The 21,268-nt window shown below is 42.4% G+C and overlaps 1 protein-coding gene across 2 annotated transcripts in view; it reads left to right on the top strand.

The window, feature by feature from the left end:
- NAPG (NSF attachment protein gamma) overlaps positions 1 to 21,268 on the top strand; it is a 37,396-nt gene that overhangs the window by 7,541 nt on the left and 8,587 nt on the right. Inside the window, exons 1-4 of one of the 2 annotated variants that reach the window (XM_081096663.1) lie at positions 13,506 to 13,683; positions 17,196 to 17,263; positions 19,720 to 19,804; positions 20,521 to 20,538. In XM_081096663.1, coding sequence (XP_080952789.1) covers positions 13,628 to 13,683; positions 17,196 to 17,263; positions 19,720 to 19,804; positions 20,521 to 20,538 — 227 coding nt within the window. In that variant the 5' untranslated portion in view covers positions 13,506 to 13,627. Of the gene's footprint in view, positions 1 to 13,505; positions 13,684 to 17,195; positions 17,264 to 19,719; positions 19,805 to 20,520; positions 20,539 to 21,268 lie in introns of those variants that run through there. The other variant, XM_081096664.1, reaches the window with a different exon arrangement.

The following is a 21,268-nucleotide window of genomic DNA, read 5'->3' on the forward strand; positions in this document are numbered from 1 at the left end:
ACTGTTGTAAAGATTAGAAATGATGAATGTGCATGGCTCAGAGTAGTTGCCTAAAAAAGAAAAGTTACTAGAAGGTGGTCATGCTGCTTGTCACTGTTCATCTCAAGACTTTGATGCATCTTTGGGGCCCCTCTCCTTTGTGAGGCATTTGACTTTAGGGACTATCATGTGTAAGACGATGAAAGTGCCACTGTGCAAAATGCAGAGATAAGTGCACTGGCTCCAACTTCCAAGAGTTTATTGACAAGGTAACAGAAATAATGATCATTTAAGTCAAGGGGTTTTGTGTGCATCTTGATAGTTATTCACTTTCAGAAAAATTTGACACACAGTAAGATGTAGACAGACAATGTCTATAAACAACCATTTGAATAACACTGATTCCATTGTGTTTAAAGTCACATAACCTAAGACTCGCCATTTTAACCACTTTAAAGTGTATAGTTCAGTGACATTTAGTACATTCACAATGCTATGCAAACATAACCACTATCTGGTTCCAGAACATTTTCATCATCCCCAAAGGAGATGAATACCCTTTAGGCAGCCATTCCCCAAACCCCTTCCCCCAGTCCCAGGAACCCACTAATCTGTGTTCTGGTCTCTATGGATTGGTCTATTCTGGATATTTTATTTAAATGGAATCATATAGTATATTGCATTTTTCTGTCTGGCTTCTTCACTTACTATGTTGTAGTATTTAACAGTTCTTCATTATTTTCTATGGATGAATAATATTCCACTGTATGCCTTATTTTGTTTATTCATTCATCAACTCATGGACATTTGGGTTGTTTTCATTCTGGGGGTATTGCAAACAGTGCTGTTATGAATATTCATGTGCAAGTTTCTGTTTGGACAACTGTTTTCAATTCTTTGGGGTATATACCTAAGAGTAAAGTTGTTAGGTCATAGAATAAGTCTATGGTTAACTTATTAAGAAACAAGTGCATAACTTTACACTCCCACCAACAGTGTGAGGGTTTCTATTTCTCTCCGTCCTTGCTAACACTTCTTATTTTCTATTTTTTAAAGTTATTGCCATACTAGGAGCTGTGAATTGGTTTCGCACTGTTGTTTAATTTGTATTTCTCTAATAACTATTGATGTTGAACATCTTTTCATGTGCTCAGTAGCCATCTGTGTATCTTATTTGGACAAATTTTTTCCAGTCCATTTTGTATAAGGTTGTTCTGTGTTTTGGTTGTTGAGTTATATGACTTCCTTATATATTCTGGGTCCTAGACCTTTATCAGACATAGGTACACCTTGGAGATGTTGCTGGCTCAATTCCAGACCACCACAATAAAGTAAATATCACAATAAAGTGAGTCACATGATTTTTCTGTTTCTCAGTGTATATAAAAGTTATGTTTATATTATACTGTACTCTAGTAAGTGTACGAAAGCATTATGTCTTAAAAAACTACATACATACCTTAATTTAAAAGTGCTGTATTGCTAAAAAAAAAAAATGCTAACCATCATCTGAGCCTTCAGCCAGTTATAATCTTTTTGCTGGTCAAGAGTCTTGCCTCAATATTGAAGAAAATGCAGTATTTGAGAAGCTCAATAAAGTAAGGCACAATAAAACAAGGTATGCCTGCATATTATTTACAAATATTTCCTCTGACTTTAAGGGTTTTCCTTTTCTTTTCTTGTGTCCTTCAATGCACAAAAGTTTTTAATCTCAATGAAGTCCAATTTATTTTTACTTTCTTGCTTGTATTTTTGATATTATATGTAAGAAACCATTGCCAAGTCCAAGGTCATGAAAATCGACTCCCACCTTTCTTCAAAGAGATTTATGGTTTTAGCTCTTACACTTAGGTCTTCAAACCTTTTGAGTTAATTTTTGTATCTGGTATGATGCCGGGAGCCGGTCCATCCTTGCTGTTTCAAGGGACCTGGCATATATGGCATACTGTTCTTAATATGTTTGCTCACCTTCTTGGCACTATGTGTTTTAACCAAGGTCACCTCTCTGAGAAAGGTTGTTTCCCCAGGTAGGGATTTTCCCCTGAAGTTAGGGAGGGAATAAAACCCCTTAACTAAGTGCCAGGCGGGTAATTAATCACTTTAACTAAGAACAATCAAGCTTAAGCTACATAATCTTTACTCCCTGGAATGGAGATAAGAAACGTCCTAACCTTTGGAATAGAGATTGATAGGATTGGAATCAACTGGTATAAATACAGATGTAACAAGACAACAGGACACAGAACCTAGACACAGAACCTACACAGAACCTAGAGACAGAAGAACTTCGCTGGAGAGAACATGGCAAAAGATCCTGGACAGAAACTGGAGACAGAACCTAGCGAGAGACCATGGCAAAAGATCCTGGACAGAAACTGGCCACAGAACCTAGAGACAGAACCTAGCGAGAGAACCTGGCTGAAGAACCTAGAGACAGAACCTGGCTACAGAACCTGGATAGAACATGGCAAGAGAACCTGACTAGAACCTGGTGACTGAACCTGGCTGGAGAACCTGGACAGAACCTGGCTGGAGAACCTAGCGAGGGAACATGGCTATGGAACCTGGCTGGAGAACCTGGCTGGTGAACCTAGCAAGAGAACATGGACACAGAACCTGGCTGGAGATCCTAACCAGAACTTCGCTGGAGATCCTGAACAGAACTTCACTGGAGATCCTGAACAGAATTTGGCTGGAGATCCTGGCTAGAGATCCTGGCTAGGCTGCTGATCAACTGAACGCTGTCTCCGTGTCATTCCTTCTTCGCCGACTCCGTCTACACCTTTGGGAACCCCTGGACAAACCCCAGCAGTATGAGATAAAGGTCTAACTTTCTTCTTTTACATTGTGGATATTCAATTGTTCCAGCACAATTTGTTGAAGAAACTATTTTATTCCCCACTGAATGGTCTTGACACGCTTGTTGAAATCAAGTGATAGTAGATGTATAGCTATTTATAAAGTCCCAATTCTATTCCATGACCTATAAATATATTTTATATATACCTTTATTTATGATATATCCTTATGCCAATACCACATTATTTTGATTATTGTAGCTTCATAGTAAGTTTTGCAATGTAAAAATATAGGCACTGCAACTTTGTTCTTTTTCAATATTGTTTTAGCTATTTAGGGTCGCTGGCAATTTATGTGAACTTCAGGATTGGTTTTTCCGTCTCTGCAGAAAAAAAGCTATTGAAATTTCATAGGGATTCCATTAAATCTTTAAATTGCTTTGGGGAATATTGCCATCTTAACAATATTGTCTAATTCATGAACAAATAAAAAAACTACAACTAACATCGCACTCAATGATGCAAAACTGAAAAACTATCCTCTTCATAACAGGAGCAAAACAGAATGCCTACATTAGCCTTCCCTGGTCTCGGGATCTTTAGAAAACACAGTTCTCTTATTTGTGTGCACCTTTGATGTATGTGGCTCCAGCATTCAATTATTGTTTTTAACACAGTGGTCTTCCTTTCCAGAGTTTTGTGTAGTAAACGTTGACTTTCATCCTTCAGTTAAATCTAATTAAGAAAATCAACTGAAGGAATGTCCCATAAAAGTGAGATGTTATTATGTGCTAATGAAAGGCAGCTTGCCTCCTAGTTCCATAAGTCATAAACACACGGCTGTGTTCCTATGAAAGGGTCTTAATTACCTGTCCCTGGAGTGTTCACGTAATGATGGCTATTATCAGGTGTTATAAGTGCCCACGCATGCAGTCTGTGTGCAGAAAATATTCTACCAAGTATTTGAAATGATGATTTTTGTTAAGCCAATCCAGGTTTAAGATCCTAAATTGCTCCACTTCTTTATAGAAAAATCATTTACTTTATAACCTCCATGTAGAAGGCTGCTTGCTTTTCTTATATATCCAAGGATGTTTTTTTGACAAACTATATTGTTGAGGAAAGAGTAGGAGTAAAGTGACAATCAGGGAGTTCGTCTTATTGACTTAACCACAGCGGGGTCTTGATGTGGCCAGCCTCATGGTCTCCTCTCTCTACCAAAGTTCATTTGCTTCAGTGTCATGCTCCTTCACCCTAGCTCTCACATAATGGTTGGCATGGGGAAAGTATTTTCTTTTAGTATTCCCCTGCCTAGACAGTCTAGCCATAATCAATTACATTAGACCTTAATGGTATTTTTTTTATGAAGAATCAGCTGGATCCCAGAGCCATGGCATAATATCAGAAATACTACGGAGTGAATTTTTTATTTCACTAGGTCACAAGTTATTCCCTTGTAATATTTATTACCCCATAAATAGTGGGCCTTAGAGCTGAGTCCCTCAAATGCATGCTATCCCTCCTAACTTCTCTTTCTTTTCTAATTTTTTGTAGAGGTATTTTTTTTTTTTTGAAGTCCTCAATACAAACAAATTTCTTCTCTGGGAATCCCCTGCTCTCCCTAAGAGGTTTATGTGAGTGTGCACGCGCACATACGTGTGTGTGTGTGTGTGTGTGGTGTATGTTTATTTGTATCACAAAGCTTTCCTTTATCTTACAAACTAGTGTCCTGGGTTTTAATGGAAGGTTCCTTCTTGGCTGGATCCCAGCCTGCTCTCAAACAGGAGGAAAAGGCAGTGGCTCCTAAATGAGTTCTAAATTAGTTTTAAAAAAGAGTCCTACACATTCTTGTCACCGTTGGGTCAGCAGGAGCTGGGGTGGATGTCATCTCTAGCAGCAAGCACCACATTGCGCGATGAGCACTGTTTTTGTATGTTTTGTTTTGTTCTTACTGTTGGATGTTAAGAAGCATCCAACCCTCCCCTGAAATTGTTTACAATTCAAGAGTCAACCCAAATAAGGCTCTATTTCCAGTCAAGTTCTTCCCTCCAGTTCCTTCTCCCAATTAAAGTGTGTCCTTAGTTCAACTTTGTGTAATTACAATAACCACATGGGAATCACAGATTATTCAAAAACCATTCATTCTAAAGAACAACCTTCAAATGTGAAAAATACCAGAGTTACTTGATGTTTCTTCCCCCCAATTCTTATATTATTCCTCAATCTTCTCTGCCAGTTTTTCAGGATTTGAGATGTAATCTGTAGCATGCTAATGAAGCATCATTTATTCAGTTGATAAGTGTCCAAGTGCCTGGTTGCTTATCCCCAGTCCTCATGGGCACCAGCTTCCCAGTCTCAGTACCTTACTTACCAATCCATACATCCTCTTCCTTAGACTCTCACCTTGCTCACATTTTCTGAGCTGTTTGAGATTACACGCATGCCCATCTCTCCCTAACTCACCCCTAGGCAGGTTCCATTTCCTTGGCGGCAGTTTCCATACTTGTCATTTTATAAAACGTTATTTACTGTCCGTCACTTTTGCTACAGAGGGAGGAAGTGTGTGTGTCTTGCCCATGCTCTGTCCACATCCTGGACCTCAGTACGTTGCAAACCTGTTCTGGATCAGTAAGTAAACATTGAGTGTGCGCTCTCATTTCCCCCACTCACCATAAAGCCTGAATTCTTTACAAATTGCCCCAGACAGAATTCAAAGTTACAGAATATTACAGAATTTGAAACAGAGCCAACAGATTTTAATCATAGCTTTAGCAATAAAGTCAGCAGAACTTAAGCTTCAAAAAACTATCTTTTGATTCAATTCAGCGTGTTTGATGATGATACTCTCTCTATCCAGAACTATTGTCAAGAGCAAAGTTAATTGTTAAGAGCTTTTCTATGCAAAGACACCCATTGCTTGTCTAAGAAACAGAAAGGGGACTCTTTACTCTGGAGGCAGAAAAAAGAACCTTGTTTGGGAATATTACACACAGATAGTCCCGGAAACAAATGAGAAGATATATGTCTTTTCTGTTCAATGTCTGAAGAGCAAGGCAGCCAAAGCCAGTCTCTGGGAGCCCAGAGCACTAACTCGGCTGAAATACACGGAGCCAGTGAAAGGTGGGAAGCCACGCCTGCAGTAAGGCTTCTAACGACACCAAACTGCCTCAATCAATGGATACAAGAAAAGTGAATGTTGCTAAGTGTTTCCATTTTTATAAATTTGTATTTTTAGTAAGTAACATATAGGCTATAATTCAGTAAGAGAATTTACCGAAGAGACTATTTTAAATACCAAAGACTTAACCCTATATTCTAAAGTCACCTGCTAGTTGATGCTCACCTAGCTTTATAGGTATAGTCTTGGACTTATATATCAAAACCATAACATTCAAGTTCGACAGTGGTAAAGGCTACCGCTGCCAGAAGCCCTTCCAGGAGATCTACTTCCTCAGGTAGATTGCTGCTCATCTCACTGACTGTAGGAGTGGGCCCCCCTCTGTTTGTAGGATAAGCAAAATCCCCGGAAATGAAGGGAGAGTAAATTGTTGCTAATGTAGAAACTCTCCCTAGAACCGTCCGCAAGCACGCTACACCCTCACGACCATCTGTCTGTGCAGCTATCCGTGTTACACGTGCTACCTACTAGATGAAAATGTACAGATCACTTGTCTTTCTGTCCCCAAATAATCCTTGGTGGGTGGTAGAAAGCCACGCAAGGAGTGTCCTTTCAAGGAAAATGAGGCCAGTGAGGAGAACAGTGAGCTGGGGCCAGTATGCCAGGTCAACAAAAGAAGCTCCGGTCGGGCCTGCAAAAGAAGCTCCGGTCGGGCCTGCGGGAATATTGGAGATGTTTGCCCTGACTTTAAGGAGGAGCTGAAAACACGAGCTGGAGCGGCAGGAGAAGCCCGAAACATAGCACACAGGAAGATGATGTGGAGCCGAGCAGGGAACTTGAAGCTTGGTTTCTAGGTGGGGATGGAGGAGGTCACCGGCTGGGTGGGAGCCCAAAGGAAGAGCTGCTGTCCCTGGGGAACAGGTCCCAGCTGTTGGAGACACCCGAGTGTTGGCTGCAGTCTTTCCTCTCCCAGTTTTCACTTTTATCTATTCCTGCCTTTTCCCAAGCAGTTCCCAAAGAACCAATGGAAGGAGCACATTATCCAAAGTTATTTGTCCCGGTCCTGGTAACTTTAACTGATCTCAAGATTCCCAGGTTAGGATCCAGAGGTGGATGGTGAGAAATATGATGAAGTCAAGCAAAGCATCCTCACTTCAGCTCCAAGCTGGGTTCATCTGCTTCCTTCACCTCTGGGATGTGTCATCCCCACTTTCATTTCCCTCACACTTCCCAACTTCCCCTCATCTCTGGGGTTGGGCAAAGCACTGGTCTCTTGCCTTCGGTACAGCAGGTGGGGGCACACTCAGGGCCTGGGTCTGGAAAGCTGGGTCCAGTATCGTACCTTTGGGAGTTGTTGCATTTTCTTCTGTCCCTGGGGAACTACTGAAGCTGTTGAAACAGGGAATGGTGTCATCATACAGTGACATTAAAAGTGGAGGAAGGAGCCCTAACTGGTTTGGCTCAGTGGATAGAGCATCGGCCTGAGGACTCAAGGGTCCCAGGTTCGATTCCAGTCAAGGCCATGTACCTTGGTTGCGGGCAAATCCCCAGAAGGGGGTGTGCAAGAGGCAGCTGATCGATGTTTCTAACTCTCTATCCCTCTCCCTTCCTCTCTGTAAAAAAAAAAAAAAAAATCAATAAAATATATTTTTAAAAAAATGGAGGAAGGATTCTTCAGAGGTCAGGGTGGTGGCTGAATGACTAATCATTTAGAGCAGGTTGACCAGTACTCCAGAAGGTGCCAATGGCAGCAAGGATGGAGAGTAATGAGCCTGCACACCATAGATGAAAGGATCAGCACACACCTTCTTTTGGAACTTTCAGTTCTATAAGATTACTACACTAAGAGTACTTTATGTCTTAATATTACCAGTGCCTCGGTGGTCCCAAGAGGTCTAGTGTTTGGAAGTGTTTCCTACCAAAAGATAAGGTCCTTTGGGGTCTCTGGAGACCATGAGAGCTTGAAAGGTTCTCAGCCTGGCTGGCGAGCTCTCAACTCCTCCGTGGAGCCTGGGTGTCAACAGCGGCATTTAAAGAAGATCTCTTCTTTGAACGCAATTGTGTTTCGTTGCCTACTGAGTTTAGGTAGCCAAGGAGATTTACAGGAGAAAAAAGAGACAAGCATGGAACTGTGCTGTGCGTGCTGTGATGTCCCTGGGATGCAGGGCCAGCACGTCTTGTTCACTGGAGAGAGCACGTGTTTAATGGAAGTGCCAGCCATGGCGGGGCTTAGTGGCTCTCCTCGCACCTGACTTGTTAAGCTAGGGATATTAGCCATCCCGAAGCCTGTGGACTCCCACGCGAGTCAGGTGCGAGGGATTTTAATGTCTTCTGTGAGCTCAGAGAGGATTCTCTGCCCACATTTCTCAAACTCTGTCCTATGACAATTAAATGCAGTAATGATGATGGTCCCTATGGCTCACTACGTGCCAGTTCTGGGCCTGGTGTTTTGGAGGGTTATCCGTAATACTGACACAGCTCCACAAGACAAGCGCTTACTGCCCTTACCTACCGCTGCTTAACACACTGTCCCAAAGCTCAGGGGCTTAAACCAAGAGTTGGTTATTATTGTGTGGATGATAGTGTGGACAGGAGTTTGGACAGAGCACATTCAGAAGAGCTCACTCTGCCGCATGATGTCTGAGACCTCAGCTGGGTTGGCACGGGATGGCACCAGTGGCTGGGGACGGAGGGGCTGGGGCTGCTGGGCATCTCCCCCTCCACACACAGACCTCCTGGCAGCTTAGGCTTCCTTGCATCATGGCAGCCTCAGGGTAGTCACTGTTCAGGGCTCCAAGAGTGACAGGAAGTGGGAGCTGCCTTGCTCTGGGGCCTGGGCCCTGGAACAACATCACTTCCTCTATGTTCTATCAGCCAAAGTAGTCACAGAAACTGCCCCCTGGGGCATGTTCAAGGGAGGGGACATGCCCTCCACCTCTCAATGGCAGAGATTTAACTGCCATTTTTAATTCACCTCATTATTACTCCTATTTTATAGAAGAAGGCACTGAGGGCAAGTAATTAAAGACGCTGTGTTTCTCCCTATAAGAAACACAGCTGAGCCCTAGGCGATTTGGCTCACAGACTGAAGGGTAGTGGGTTCGATTCTGGTCAAGGGCACATACCTGCATTGCAGGTTCCATCCAGCCAGGTTGGGGCGCTTGCAGGAGGCAACCAATGGATGTGTCTTCTCACGTGGATGTTAATCTCTCTGTGTGTGTCTCTCCTCCTCCTTTTCACTCTCTCTAAAAATCAATGGAAAACTATCCCCAGGGGATAAGAAAGGAAAGCGAGCAGCACAGCCAAGGTTGGAAAGTAACTATAGGTCTTTTCACTTTTCAGCACACAGCCCTGCTCTCCCAACATGTGACTGAACATTTGGTCTAAATAAGATAAAACTTAGTGAGGGGCAAACTGCTTTTCTGACAGGACTTAGAATAAAACATAGCAAATCACTTTGCTACCACCTCTTCATACCGCGTTTCACTAGCTGGTGAGGCCCAGTCCAAGGCACAGCTGTGGAGCCTGCAGCTTGCGAGGTTGTTCAAGGTAAAGGAAGAGAAAAAACACAAATGAATAAAACCACCAACTTAAAAGAGAAATACCTGGCTCAGTGTAGGTTTCTTTCCCCAGAGGATACAATTATATTTATATTATGAAATAAGCCGAGTCCAATGGGAACCCCTTATTATTAGGTTTCCTCTTAAGAAGGAGTTATAAATGAAAACATAACTTGCCATTTTAGTATTTTGTTTTTCAAGGAAGAAAAACCTATTGCAAAAACAAATTTAAACAAGAAAAACCCATTTCAAGCACTTGTTTATTTTCTTATTTTCCAGGCTAAAACTGTCTCCTTTCATCTCTGATTTTGTTGGGTTCTGAGGAGAAGAGGGTTGTTTTTTTTTTCCCTTTTTCCAAATCTGGAAAGTCGCTTCTCAAATGTGAGCAGTACTAAATCCTTCCTTCTTGGAGACTGCAGTTCTGAATGCAAGCCCTCCCCTGCATAGCTGTGGGCCAAGAGCTCCGCGCAGTGGCGGGAAGGGGAAAGGCAGGGCAGAGCAGCGGGGCGTGGGGCCCCTGCAGGGTTTCATCGGGGATTTCAGAGGCTCCACTGGATTACGGTGATCACAATTGCTCTCTGGATCTTTTCTCTCTCTCTTCTAGCACGCGTGCTGCCATAGTGTTGCTATTCTATCTCCTCAGCTACATGAGAGTCTTCACACAAAGTCTCCTGTAGCTGCTTTGCAATCCTAGCGTATTTTGTGGGCTTGACACTTTCATGTTTGAATAACGTCCGTATCGTAGACTGTGAGCACTTTCTTAGCTTCTTTATTAATATGTGTTCATTTCTAATCACACAAGTAGAAGTTGCACCTGAGTAAGAGACGTGTTCCTGAAGATTTTCAAACACAGCCCACACTTTGCCTGCATCTAGTCTTGAAAAAGGATGTGTGTTGGCTCACTTGCTAAGGGGTCACTCCACTGTGTCCTCATGGCCCCAATGCGCTCTCTAAAACAGGCCAGGCACACTCTGCCTGACCTACAGATGCTTATCAGCAACGCTCCTTGTCTAGATGCCCCGTGGTCCAGGCCATCACTTCTGCAGCTCTTCACCTAATTGTCACCTACCCAGTGAGGTAACTGTCCACCCTCACACAGGCACCTCTTCCTCCAGCTCCTCTTCCTGCTTTACTTTCCCTGAAGCCTGGATAACCACCTCGCACTCCATCTACGCTGACTTATTTCCTGCTTGTCTCTCACGCCCACCCGCACCCTCCCTGCCCTTGCATGTGAGCTGTATGAGCTGTGTGAGCACCAGGCAGGATTTCTGTCTGTTCTGTTCATGGCTGTAACCTGAGCCTGGAATAGTGTCTGCTATGGAGAAGCCACTCCATGAGTATTTGTTGAATGAATGTCTAAAAAGTAAATAGTATAAGCATAGTTCACAAGTCTTAACTCCTGACAGTTTCAAATTGTGCATTTCTTGAGGAATTTTTAATGTGAAAATGCATGTCATTATAAAAATTTCATTGATGAAGTCAGGCATTATTAACATTTTATGTTGTATTATTTCAAATTTTCATCATTTATATTTACACAAAATGCAAACACATGAATATATTCCCCTGGCAATAAAATTAAATGATTACAATTTAAGACTAAAGTCCTTTTTACAGGTATATTTGTAGGATACAGTTTTTAAAAGAACATTTATCTGTAAGTTGTCTAATAAAATAAACACTAGGACACTACTAAGCCAGTTCAGTACATTGGTTTCAACTTTCACTTGAAGATAACTGGCAGAGTAAGTTCTATATCTACTATCTTCTTAAAAGTAATTGCCTCAAAACAATCGTGTTGGTTAAAATGGACGTAAAGGAAACATGTTATTAAATATATTGATGAGCAGATCTTTCCAGCTTTACTGTATGCTGAACTCTTGGGCAACGATGCTTACCTTTGTGTGCAAAATAATGAGAGGTATCACTTTTATGTGGAACATTCAGTTACGAAGGCAAAGGCTTCCAGAATCTGACTCTATAATCCAAAGTAGCAATCACTTCTGTTTGAGGGCTTGTGTCTATAATAGCATGTGCATCTAGTGCCACCGTGTGTTTAGTAGAGAGAACTACAAAACCACAGGCAAAGACTAATGAATGCCATCAGTGCAATATGCTTATTACATCTGTTAGGGATGTTTCTTTCTCAATTAATTGTTAACTTATTTCAGTCATACCTAATAAACTCCCAAGTCTAGTTTTTCAATTATTAGCGAAATTTCAAAAACAATAATAGTGCACTGTGCATAGTAAAGTGCACTGTGATATATTTTTTTTCTATAAAAATACTTGAAAATCTATCATTGGTCCATGCAGCTAAGCAGAGACGTTATGTGAGTTGTTATTAAACTGCTACAAAACAGAGATCATTTCTCTGTCCATTTAAGTGGCTCAAGGGTAGATTTGGAATCAAATAGTTCTGGGTTCAAGTCCTGCCTTCCCATGTATGGGTTGTGAGACTTTTGGCAAGTTGCTTAGCTTCTCTGAGCCTCAGTGTCCTCATATGTGAAATGGAATAATAACAGTACTTTGTAGGTGGCCCACAATAATCCACTTAGCAGAGTTTTTGACAAATGCTAGTTGCTCACGAGTTGTTTGTCTCACAATTGCCAGAGAACCCAGGATCAGGGTCTTAGCCACTGGCCTCCATCAGGAGCCTGGAGGGTCAGCGAGTTGAGCAGTGCTGGGTCCACTCCCAGCACCACCTTCCTCCCACTCCTCCCTGCTGAAGCAGAGGCGACCATGGCACTGTGGCTACCTTGAACTCTCTGCTTCGGTGATGCTGTAGTCTTTGCTGTCCTGTGCGGAGAGGGAAGAGGACTGGCAAGTGTGGTGCAGCCCTGCTGGTCTTTCTTCACTTTCACACACTCTCTTTCTTGCTCCGTGTTTGAAATTCTATTGAAAATATGAAGACTGTTTAAACGACCATTCGGTGAAAGGTTAAAGGAGTAGAGACTCAGGAAACTGTGGGGAAAGCCCAGCAAATAGGAGCAGTTGACAAGCTAGAGAAATCGCTTTGAAGAAGCATCCCACCAAGGCCCCCGAGGAAAAAGCCTCTGAACATTCTCACTCATCCTGTTCCCCCATGACAGGGCGGGTTATTGCAGAGCAGACAGGACGAGCCATCAGACAAGGCCCGAAGGAGGTGCCATCAGTGTATTATAAACAGGCACTGCAGTTGCAGGTACGGGAACAATTCATCAGTTAAAGCCACACATTTGCATGATGTGCTGTTACGTGTGAGACAGTTCTAAACACCAGCAAACAAAACATCCCCCAACACCTGACCTTGTGGAGCTTAAATCCAGGGGGAGAGACAGACAATAAACAAAAACAAACGTAAATGATATCATGCGGAAGAGGAACGGTTCTGTTGAAGGTGAAGAACGATTGGCACTAGGAAAGTGAGTTGGAATGACAGGAGAAGGTCAAGTGGGCTGCTTGGAATTGATACTGTGCAGGACACAGTTATTGGGTAAGTAGCAAGGTCAAGGTTATAATCCTGGGAATGGCGGCTGAGCCTGTTGGGTTAGAAACCGAGACGCTGCATAGACATTGCAGGACTCATCTATGTGGATATGGAAATCACCATGAATTATGAATTGAGCCAATTGTATTACTAGGTAGTTTGTATCGGTCGAGTGATTGACAGTAATGAGCAATAACAGTTTGTGTTTGCTCACTGACTGACATAGTTGGCGCTCCAAAGGCAAACTGAAGACAATGAATACTTCTAGCTATGGCACAAATGTAATAAGCGATAGCACCAACGCATTTTCACCTGCATGGGAAGGCAAGGCTCCATGAGGGCGGCGGTTTCTCCTCTGTTGTACACCCTGCTGCTTTTCCGGTGCTTAGAGCAGTACCTGGCACGTGTGAATTGTTCAACATATATTTGTTGAATGAATGAAGGAATGAATGAGCGAACCCCTTTTAGTCGTCCCACACCGCCCCCCGGGAGCTCACGGGTCTGACACGCCCCTGCGCTCCGCGCCTGCGCAGTGTCTGCGCCCTGCGCCTGGCAGGCTGGCGTCCCCGCCCCGCCTCACTAGGTTTGAGCCCTGCCGGCCCCTGTAGCCGAGAAGTGTCCTGCTGTCCTGGCTTCCTACTCGGCGCTCCCACGCCTACCAACCTGGGCTTTTTCCTTCTACGTCAGCCGCGGGGCCCTGGAGATGGCAGCTCAGAAGATAAATGAGGGGCTGGAGCACATCGCCAAAGCCGAGAAATAGTGAGTGAGGGACCCTGATTTGGGCCTCGGTGTGGCCCTGGGGTCGTGACCCTCTCTGGCCCGGTCTGAGCACCCGGGGTTGGAAGGAAGAGCGAGGCAGTGAGAGTGGGGGTGTTGGCGACGACCTGCGAGGGGCCGGAGCGCGGGCCGCTGCGGGGCCGGAAGCATAGTTGCCCCCTATTCCCCGCCGGAAGTGATCCACGCGCCCCCCGGGGGTCGTTGGGCGGCAGACTTGGCTGCTTTTGCTAACAGGGTGCTGACCCTCGGCACTTTGGGCTGGGGGATGCCCGGTGGAGGGGCCGCCCTGCGAATTGCAGCGTGATTAGCAGCACTCCCGGCCTGCGCCTTCTCGAGGGCAGCACCGCGCCTCTCCTCCCTCTCCGGGTGACACCCAAGCTGTCCCCGGGAGATCAGATCGCCCCGAGCTCCTGCGCGAAAAGCCTGCCCTGTGTCGGGGAGTGGGCTGCAGATGTACCCTGAAACTGACCCGGGGACCCCTTGTCATGTTCTGGTGTACCCTTCCTGGGAGCAAGAACTGCGCCTCCTTAGTCTGTTTATGTCTGTCGGGCCGGCATTTGCAGAACGGAATTACTCTGTCTACTCCTTTTGACACTCCCCTCCTTCTCGGTTGTGTTACCCAACGAAGTTGTATCTGGCAGTTGGAGATAATGAAAAGTCTGCATTGTGCTCTGTGTGAGATGCTTCACACACCTAATCTGACACCTCCACACCTTTCCAGATAGAGATGCTCATTTTATAGGAGAGGAAACGAGACTCCTAATACCTTCCCCGGGGCTGCACCAGGGGAAGGTGGCTGGTAGGTTCTCTGCCGGTGGGTGGGTGGGTGAGAGCCGCCAGCTCTTTCTGTTACTTGCAGGCAGGGTGTGGGCGGCACTGGGGCCCTTGGTGCACGTGCCCACAACCACCTTTCTTTCTGCTGAGAGCAAACACAGAAGTATTAATAGTGTGTGTAATGAGGACCATCCTAAAGCCGTCAGCTGTGCTTTGGTGACACGGGGGAGAAGGGTATTCTGCCCCGGGGAAATGTAGGAACCTATTAACAAAGGTGACTTCTGAGCAGGGCCTGACAAAGAGGAAATTTCCGAAGAGGGGAAACCCTGTGGGAGAATCTAGGCCCAGGATGTAGGGTGAGCGCAGGCCTGCCAACATGCTGGGAGCCGGGAACGCAGAGTAGTTGCAGGGCCAGGGCGTGAGCTGGAGAGGAGAGTTGGGGCCAGATGGTGACGGGGCTGTGGCTCTGCTCTGATGGTCTGAACCTTAGCTTTTCTAGGGATCAGGAAGCCAGTGGGACCCGGTTAGATTTCGTTCAGGCAGAAGAAATGTGGTAATGTGGAGAAGGCCTGGGAGGAGAGGAGAGTGAGAACACTGGCATAATTAGTAAGCAGACATTTACAAAGTTGTCACCATGTACCTGTGCACTGGCTGCTGGGGTTATTGAGGTTAAAAAAAAAAAGGTCTTTTCCTTAAGAGCGTAGAATTCACAGAAGAGCAGACAAGTAAACAGAAGAGTTTAGAAGGATACAGTAGCTTCAGTTGAGATGCCCAGTGAGGAAAGGTTGCTCTCCCCAGGGTGGGAGAAATGGATGAGGAGGGCAGAGTGACTGTGACTTCCCCATTACATGTGGTAGGCTGTCATGGTCAGGGCCTGAATTACAACAGTACAAGGGACAGGATTGGGTGACATTCCTTAGACAGAATTGAAAAGCTTCAGTGACTTGACTGGATGTGGAAGGAAAGGCTTGGCCCCTGTGTGTCTAACTTGGGAGCTGGAGTGGTGGAGAGACCTTCAGCCAATGCAGGGCACAGAGGTGAATGGGCAGGGAGGTGTTGGATTGAGGCTTGAATGTGTTCTGTTTGAGGCTCAGTAGGTGGCGGGAAATATGGGCCTGGAATTTAGGAGAGACGATTTGATATTTCTGTCATCTAATGATAATATGGGTCAATGTTTCCAAATAGTTTTGTAATTATCATTTTGTGGGGTTTGGTCCTATGAACATTGATTAAACTGTTGGCCTCAACAGAATTTCTATATCAAATTTTTTGACAGAAGTAGTAAAAACTTAGATATAGCCATTAAACTAAATTAACCAGAGTGCCTTCTCCCTTCCAAATTAGAGATGCTTAGTTGACTGGGGATGATTTACTATATTTTTAATCTCTAGCTCTTTCATATGTAGCCCATTAGACAATTGAATGATTATACCTTGTTTTTGATGGAATTTTTTAAAATTGCATTACAAATTTGCATCTTATACGAGTTCCGGTATATACATAAATACAAATATTAAATAAACTAGAGGCCCAGTGCACGAAATTCATGCACAGGTACAGTCCGTAGGCTGGCTGGGGCCTCCTTCCCCAGCTGTTGGCTGCAGGCCGGGGCCTTCCTTCATTCCGCACCACCCCCTGGTGGTCAGCACATGTCATAGCGAGCGATTGGTCTGGTTGAACTCCTGTGGGGACAATTTGCATATTAGGCTTTTATATATATAGATTTAATTGGCAGGAAAATTTTCCTTTAAAGTCAGGGTCTCTGGGCAGTTCACACAGCTGTCACAGAATGAAGGTGTACTTCTGAGGGAGGGCCCAAGGGGATTCCCCGTCGCTCAGGTAAGGTTTGAAGCTAACATTGTGATATATAAGCTAATTGAATTGGAATGTAGAAGCTAAGATGGTGTTTATTTATCAATTCTTATGCACACCCAAGCTTGATAGTCACTAAGTTAATTTAAACTGGAAATATGAAATTATTTGAAATTAAAGCAAGAAAATAACATATTGCAGAAATGGCAAGTAAGGTAAAGACTCAGAATTGATGGTCCTTTGGTTTAGCATCTGAGAAGCCATTGGTGATCCTTGAAAGCAGCATCTCTGGTTTTCATAACATCCCTGTCTTTCTGGTTCTTCTTCCTGTTCACTGGTGACTCCCTCTGTTGTCCGCCTGAATGTTTGTATTCTGTCCTCTCCCTAAGGCCTCCTAGGGCATCCAAACTGGACCCTGGGTGTAGCATGTAGCGTTCCCATTTAACTCTCTGTCCTCTCCTGAGCTTCAGTCACACAACTCCGAGCGTTTACTTGATGCTGTGCTTTAGTGGGCTTCAAGCTTTAGTGTGCTCGGGGCTTGTTACACCCTGGGTTTTTGCTGCACTTCCAGAGCTTTTGGTTCCATGGGTCTGGTATGGGGCTCAATAATTTACTTTTCTAGAACATTTCCAGCTGGCGTAGGGACCATGCACTGAGAGTCTGCTATAGTTGGAGTTATGCAGGTATTTCAAAAGGAGGGAAACCATGTCTATGGTAGTGAGAAGGGAAATGGTGAGGTTGTATTAAATTATAAATCAGTTGGATGGAGATGGTCTAAAGGAGCCAGACTTGTTACCTGCTGGCTCCTCCCCCTATTTTTTAATGACCTGTGAAGTCATTATAAGCAGAGTTCTGACTTATAAATGTGTTTGGTAACTTCTAAGATATATGCCTTTCTTTCATTTTAGCCTGAAAACTGGTTTATTAAAATGGAAGCCAGATTATGACAGTGCTGCTTCTGAATATGGAAAAGCAGGTATGTGTGACTGTGGCCCAGTAACTCCAAAGTGTAATCTTTAAATAGGCTGATAGCTTCCTCTCAGCATAATACTTACTCCTAATGCTTCCTATAAGATTCTAATAGTTAAACAGCAACAACAACCTGCCCATGCCCTGGCATTTTTTACATCATTATTTTCAAATGTGTGGAGGCTGAGTCAGAGATCTCCATAATTCTGCCTCTCGTGACAAGGGAGGTGAGTAGGATTGGCAGAACCTAGCTGCAGGTTTTTAGCATTGTTTATATATTCTTAAACTTCAGTCAGTTGCATAGTATTTCTAGGAGTTTTGCCATACCCCTTTATTACACTTCCTGTTATTGAATAAAAACTTTTGTTTGTTAAATTTTTTTAATTAGCCTTATAAGAAGATCTAAAATCATGTATTTGACAGCAGTGTGTGTTTTTTTTATGAGCTTCATTTTGAGAAACAGTGATAAACATTCATGAGTGTTAAGCTACATAAATATTAGAATATATTTATCTTCTGTAAGATAAAAATGATTTGAAATGTGGAACAGACAGGGGCTTTACTAAAACTTTAGCATTTTAAATTATGGAATGAGAGCTTTCAGCATATTTGTGGTTATTTTGGATATAAAGCGTGGTACAATTTGAAGTGCCCAGAATACATTTTCAGTTGTGTTTCAGTGACAGACCTGATCCCTTTCGTTATCCTAGCATATCACCAAAGAAAAAAGAAATTGGAGAAATTGAAGCTAATCAGTACAATACGTGTTACTTTCTAGATAATAAAAGAAATGACAACAAATGAGTCTTTAGCACTTTTATTTAAACCCTGAGTAAATTCTCGCTCATATTTATATATCATATTTAAGGGGAAAATTATTAACAGTTCATACTTTATATGGATTTTATGAACACCTTGTAACTTGAGGGCACAACATTTTGCAAATTTCCATGAGGGAAATTTGACACAGATTTGTTGTATATACATCTGAGACGATCAGCTGCTTTCAAAAATAAATATTTCAGGTCAGGTTTTCCCATTAAAGCTTTCATTTATTTTCTTTAAGGGCTTATGCATAATACATTTAAAATCAGAATAAATATGGAAATTCACAAAGGGAATTAGTTTTAGTAGTTTATTTTCAATATTTTATTAAAGAGGATTTTAAGAATGCATTTTTAACAAATAACTTTTTTCTTAAAGTTGTATCCTTTTTACATATTTGTAAGTAACCTTTGGTAAGTTTACCAAATCTGCAGCATCATATTTTAAGGCTAGTCCTCATTGTTTTGCTCTGATGATGACATTTTACAACAATGAGCAATGTATTTTAACATTTTGGATATTGAGATTTTTTTTCCCCCACAGAAACTTAAACAGTGCAAAAGCTTTATTTTTGAAAAATGCAGTTTTAATTTTTTAGAAATTTATTTAAAGATTGTTCCAAAGAGAAGACTTATTATAAAAACACTAGAGGCCCGGTGCATGAAAATTTGTGCACTGGGGGGTCCCTCAGCCTGGCCTGCTCCCTCTCATAGTACGGGAGCTCTCAGGGGATGACCTGCTGATGCAATCTGGCCTCCCTTTGTGGGAGGCAACCGACCAATCAGGGGAAGGCGATGCCCCCATAAAGCCTCTGCTGCTGCCACTGCCGGCCCTTGCGGCTGCCTGAGCCTCGGCCCGGCCCTCGTTGCCTGAGCCTTGGGCCCTCTCAGCGGCAGCCGCCGTCCACGGCCTGCCTGAGCCTCCAGCAGCTGCTGTGGCTTTGTCTGGAAGACGTCTGCCCTAATTAGCATATTACCCTTTTATTAGTTAGATTTAATGTGCTTATTGGTTTTTATTTCTAAACTAGAGGCCCAATGCATGAAATTAATGCAAGTGGCTCAGCCCTTGCAACTGTGGCGGCTTGCCTCGGCCCTAGCAGCCCTGGCTTTGTCTGGAAGGACATTGAAAGGTCGTTTGGCTGTCTGGTTTAATTAGCATGTTACGCTTTCATTATTTCTAAATAATTCAAAAGATGGAATAAGTTATAACTAAAGCACTGTTTTTTTAAAATTACTATTATTAAATGTAAGACTGGTGAAGTAAGGTACTGTTTTTTGTGATAGTACCTCTTATTTGGGAGCATTGGTTTGGCTGATACGATCTTAAGTTCTCAAAGCTTAGATATTGGTAGTAGAAAGACTTCTTAGTTTTGAGTGGAAGTAGCACTGATTTTTAGCAAACAGTGTACAATTAAAACAACTTTTGAAAATACTTCTAAGTTATTGATCATCCAAAAAGTGGTAAGAAAATTGCTTTAGAAAAAGTAATACTTTATAGTTTTGTGGAACTTCCTAAGTATTTGATTAAAATAAGTATACATGTTTTCCAGTACTTTACATATAATACAGATTTTGGTAATGATTCATTTGAAAATTTTAAGTGGTGGAAATAGAAAGTCTTTCTGTTGTTTTATTTCAGCTCTTGCTTTTAAGAATGCCAAACAGTTTGACCAAGCAAAAGATGCCTGCCTAAGAGAAGCTGTGGCCCATGAGAATAACAGGGCGTATCTTTTTCAGCCTTTAAAAAGGACTTAACAATTCGATAACTTTGACAAATTTGCTACATGTGGAGTACAATGCTATTAAATTAGAAAACGGTTAGAAAAGTTCTGCATATTTAAACTCTGAAGGAGCATTATAGAGACTGATGATCATAAGGTTCATACTGCTTTGCAGAGCTACATTTGAGAGTTTATTTCCTTTTTTTTCTGGATTTGCTTGATGATGGTTTTATTTGGGATTAGGTAAGGAAAATCTGTAGACAGGCACTGAAGAATGAAGAGGTAGCACAGGTATTGGAGATGTATAACTACTATATAAATATTTTTAAAATATAGTCTTTCTCAGGCGTTTGAAATACTATTTATAAGTAGTTCAAAATAATACATTTTCCTGAAGTTATTTAAAACTTATACTAAAAATGTTAAATTTGTCTCACTAGCTAATATTATGGTTATAATAACCTTGAATTTTAGTAAAACTCTTCAGATTAATGCATAACGGAACTAGTTTAAAATCTATGTGGTGTTCTTGTGGATTATGTAGTTTTAAGAGACATTAGTAGGCACTAAATTATTTCTTCTTTACCTGTTTGTAGGATTTGCCTTTTGGATCACAACTAAGGCAATGATTTAGTTACCTTTGTCTTTTAAATAGTAAATACTTAGAAATGCTTGGTTTGCTTTTTTTCCTTAATTTTGACTTTGTTACATCCATTCAGTCTTTTCCATGCTGCCAAGTAAGTAAATATTTTCTCACGTTTTCATGTGTTTGCAGATTATTATGTTTTAAATGTTGTTTTTCCATAGGTCAGTAAATTTTTCCTAAATTATAAACTTGTAAATAGTGGATTATTTTGTATTGATTTAAGTAAAAATCATTTTCATTTGTTTTAATCTTCACCTGAACCTTAAAAACTAAGTTCTCCTAAGATATACAATGTTTCAGTTAAATTCACCTCGGTATTTTTAGGACCATTTTGTTCAGTAACTTATGAAAAACCAAGTAAGTTACAATTTATTTGTTTCCCTCTTTCTTGATAGTTAATAGTGTCTATGGAGAAAAGTAGGAAGCTTTCTCCTGCTTTTGTGGAGAGTACTTGTTTGAAAACTTGGATTTAGACTTGTCAAATAGAAGCTCACTTACCCATTCTGTATCATACTTAATTTTGCATCTGCAAAATAAAAACCCTTTATTTTAGGTGCCTGATGTTTCTAAGGCAGTATTGTCTGTGAAAATAAAAAGAAAAAAAAAACACGTTGTGTGTTAATACAAGCCTAAAGTAATGTGTAGTGCCTAAGCTAGTTAAAAGTGATGAGATAAGTGCCCTAGCTGGTTTGGCTCAATGGATAGAGCATCGGACTGAGGACTGAAGGGTCCCAGGTTCGATTCCAGGCAAGGGCACATGCCCGGGTTTCGGGCTAAATCCCCAGTGGAGGATGTGTAGGAGGCAGCCAATCAATGATTCT

The sequence above is a fragment of the Myotis nattereri genome, assembly GCF_964212035.1.
Source record: "Myotis nattereri genome assembly, chromosome: 8".
Taxonomy (NCBI): domain Eukaryota; kingdom Metazoa; phylum Chordata; class Mammalia; order Chiroptera; family Vespertilionidae; genus Myotis; species Myotis nattereri.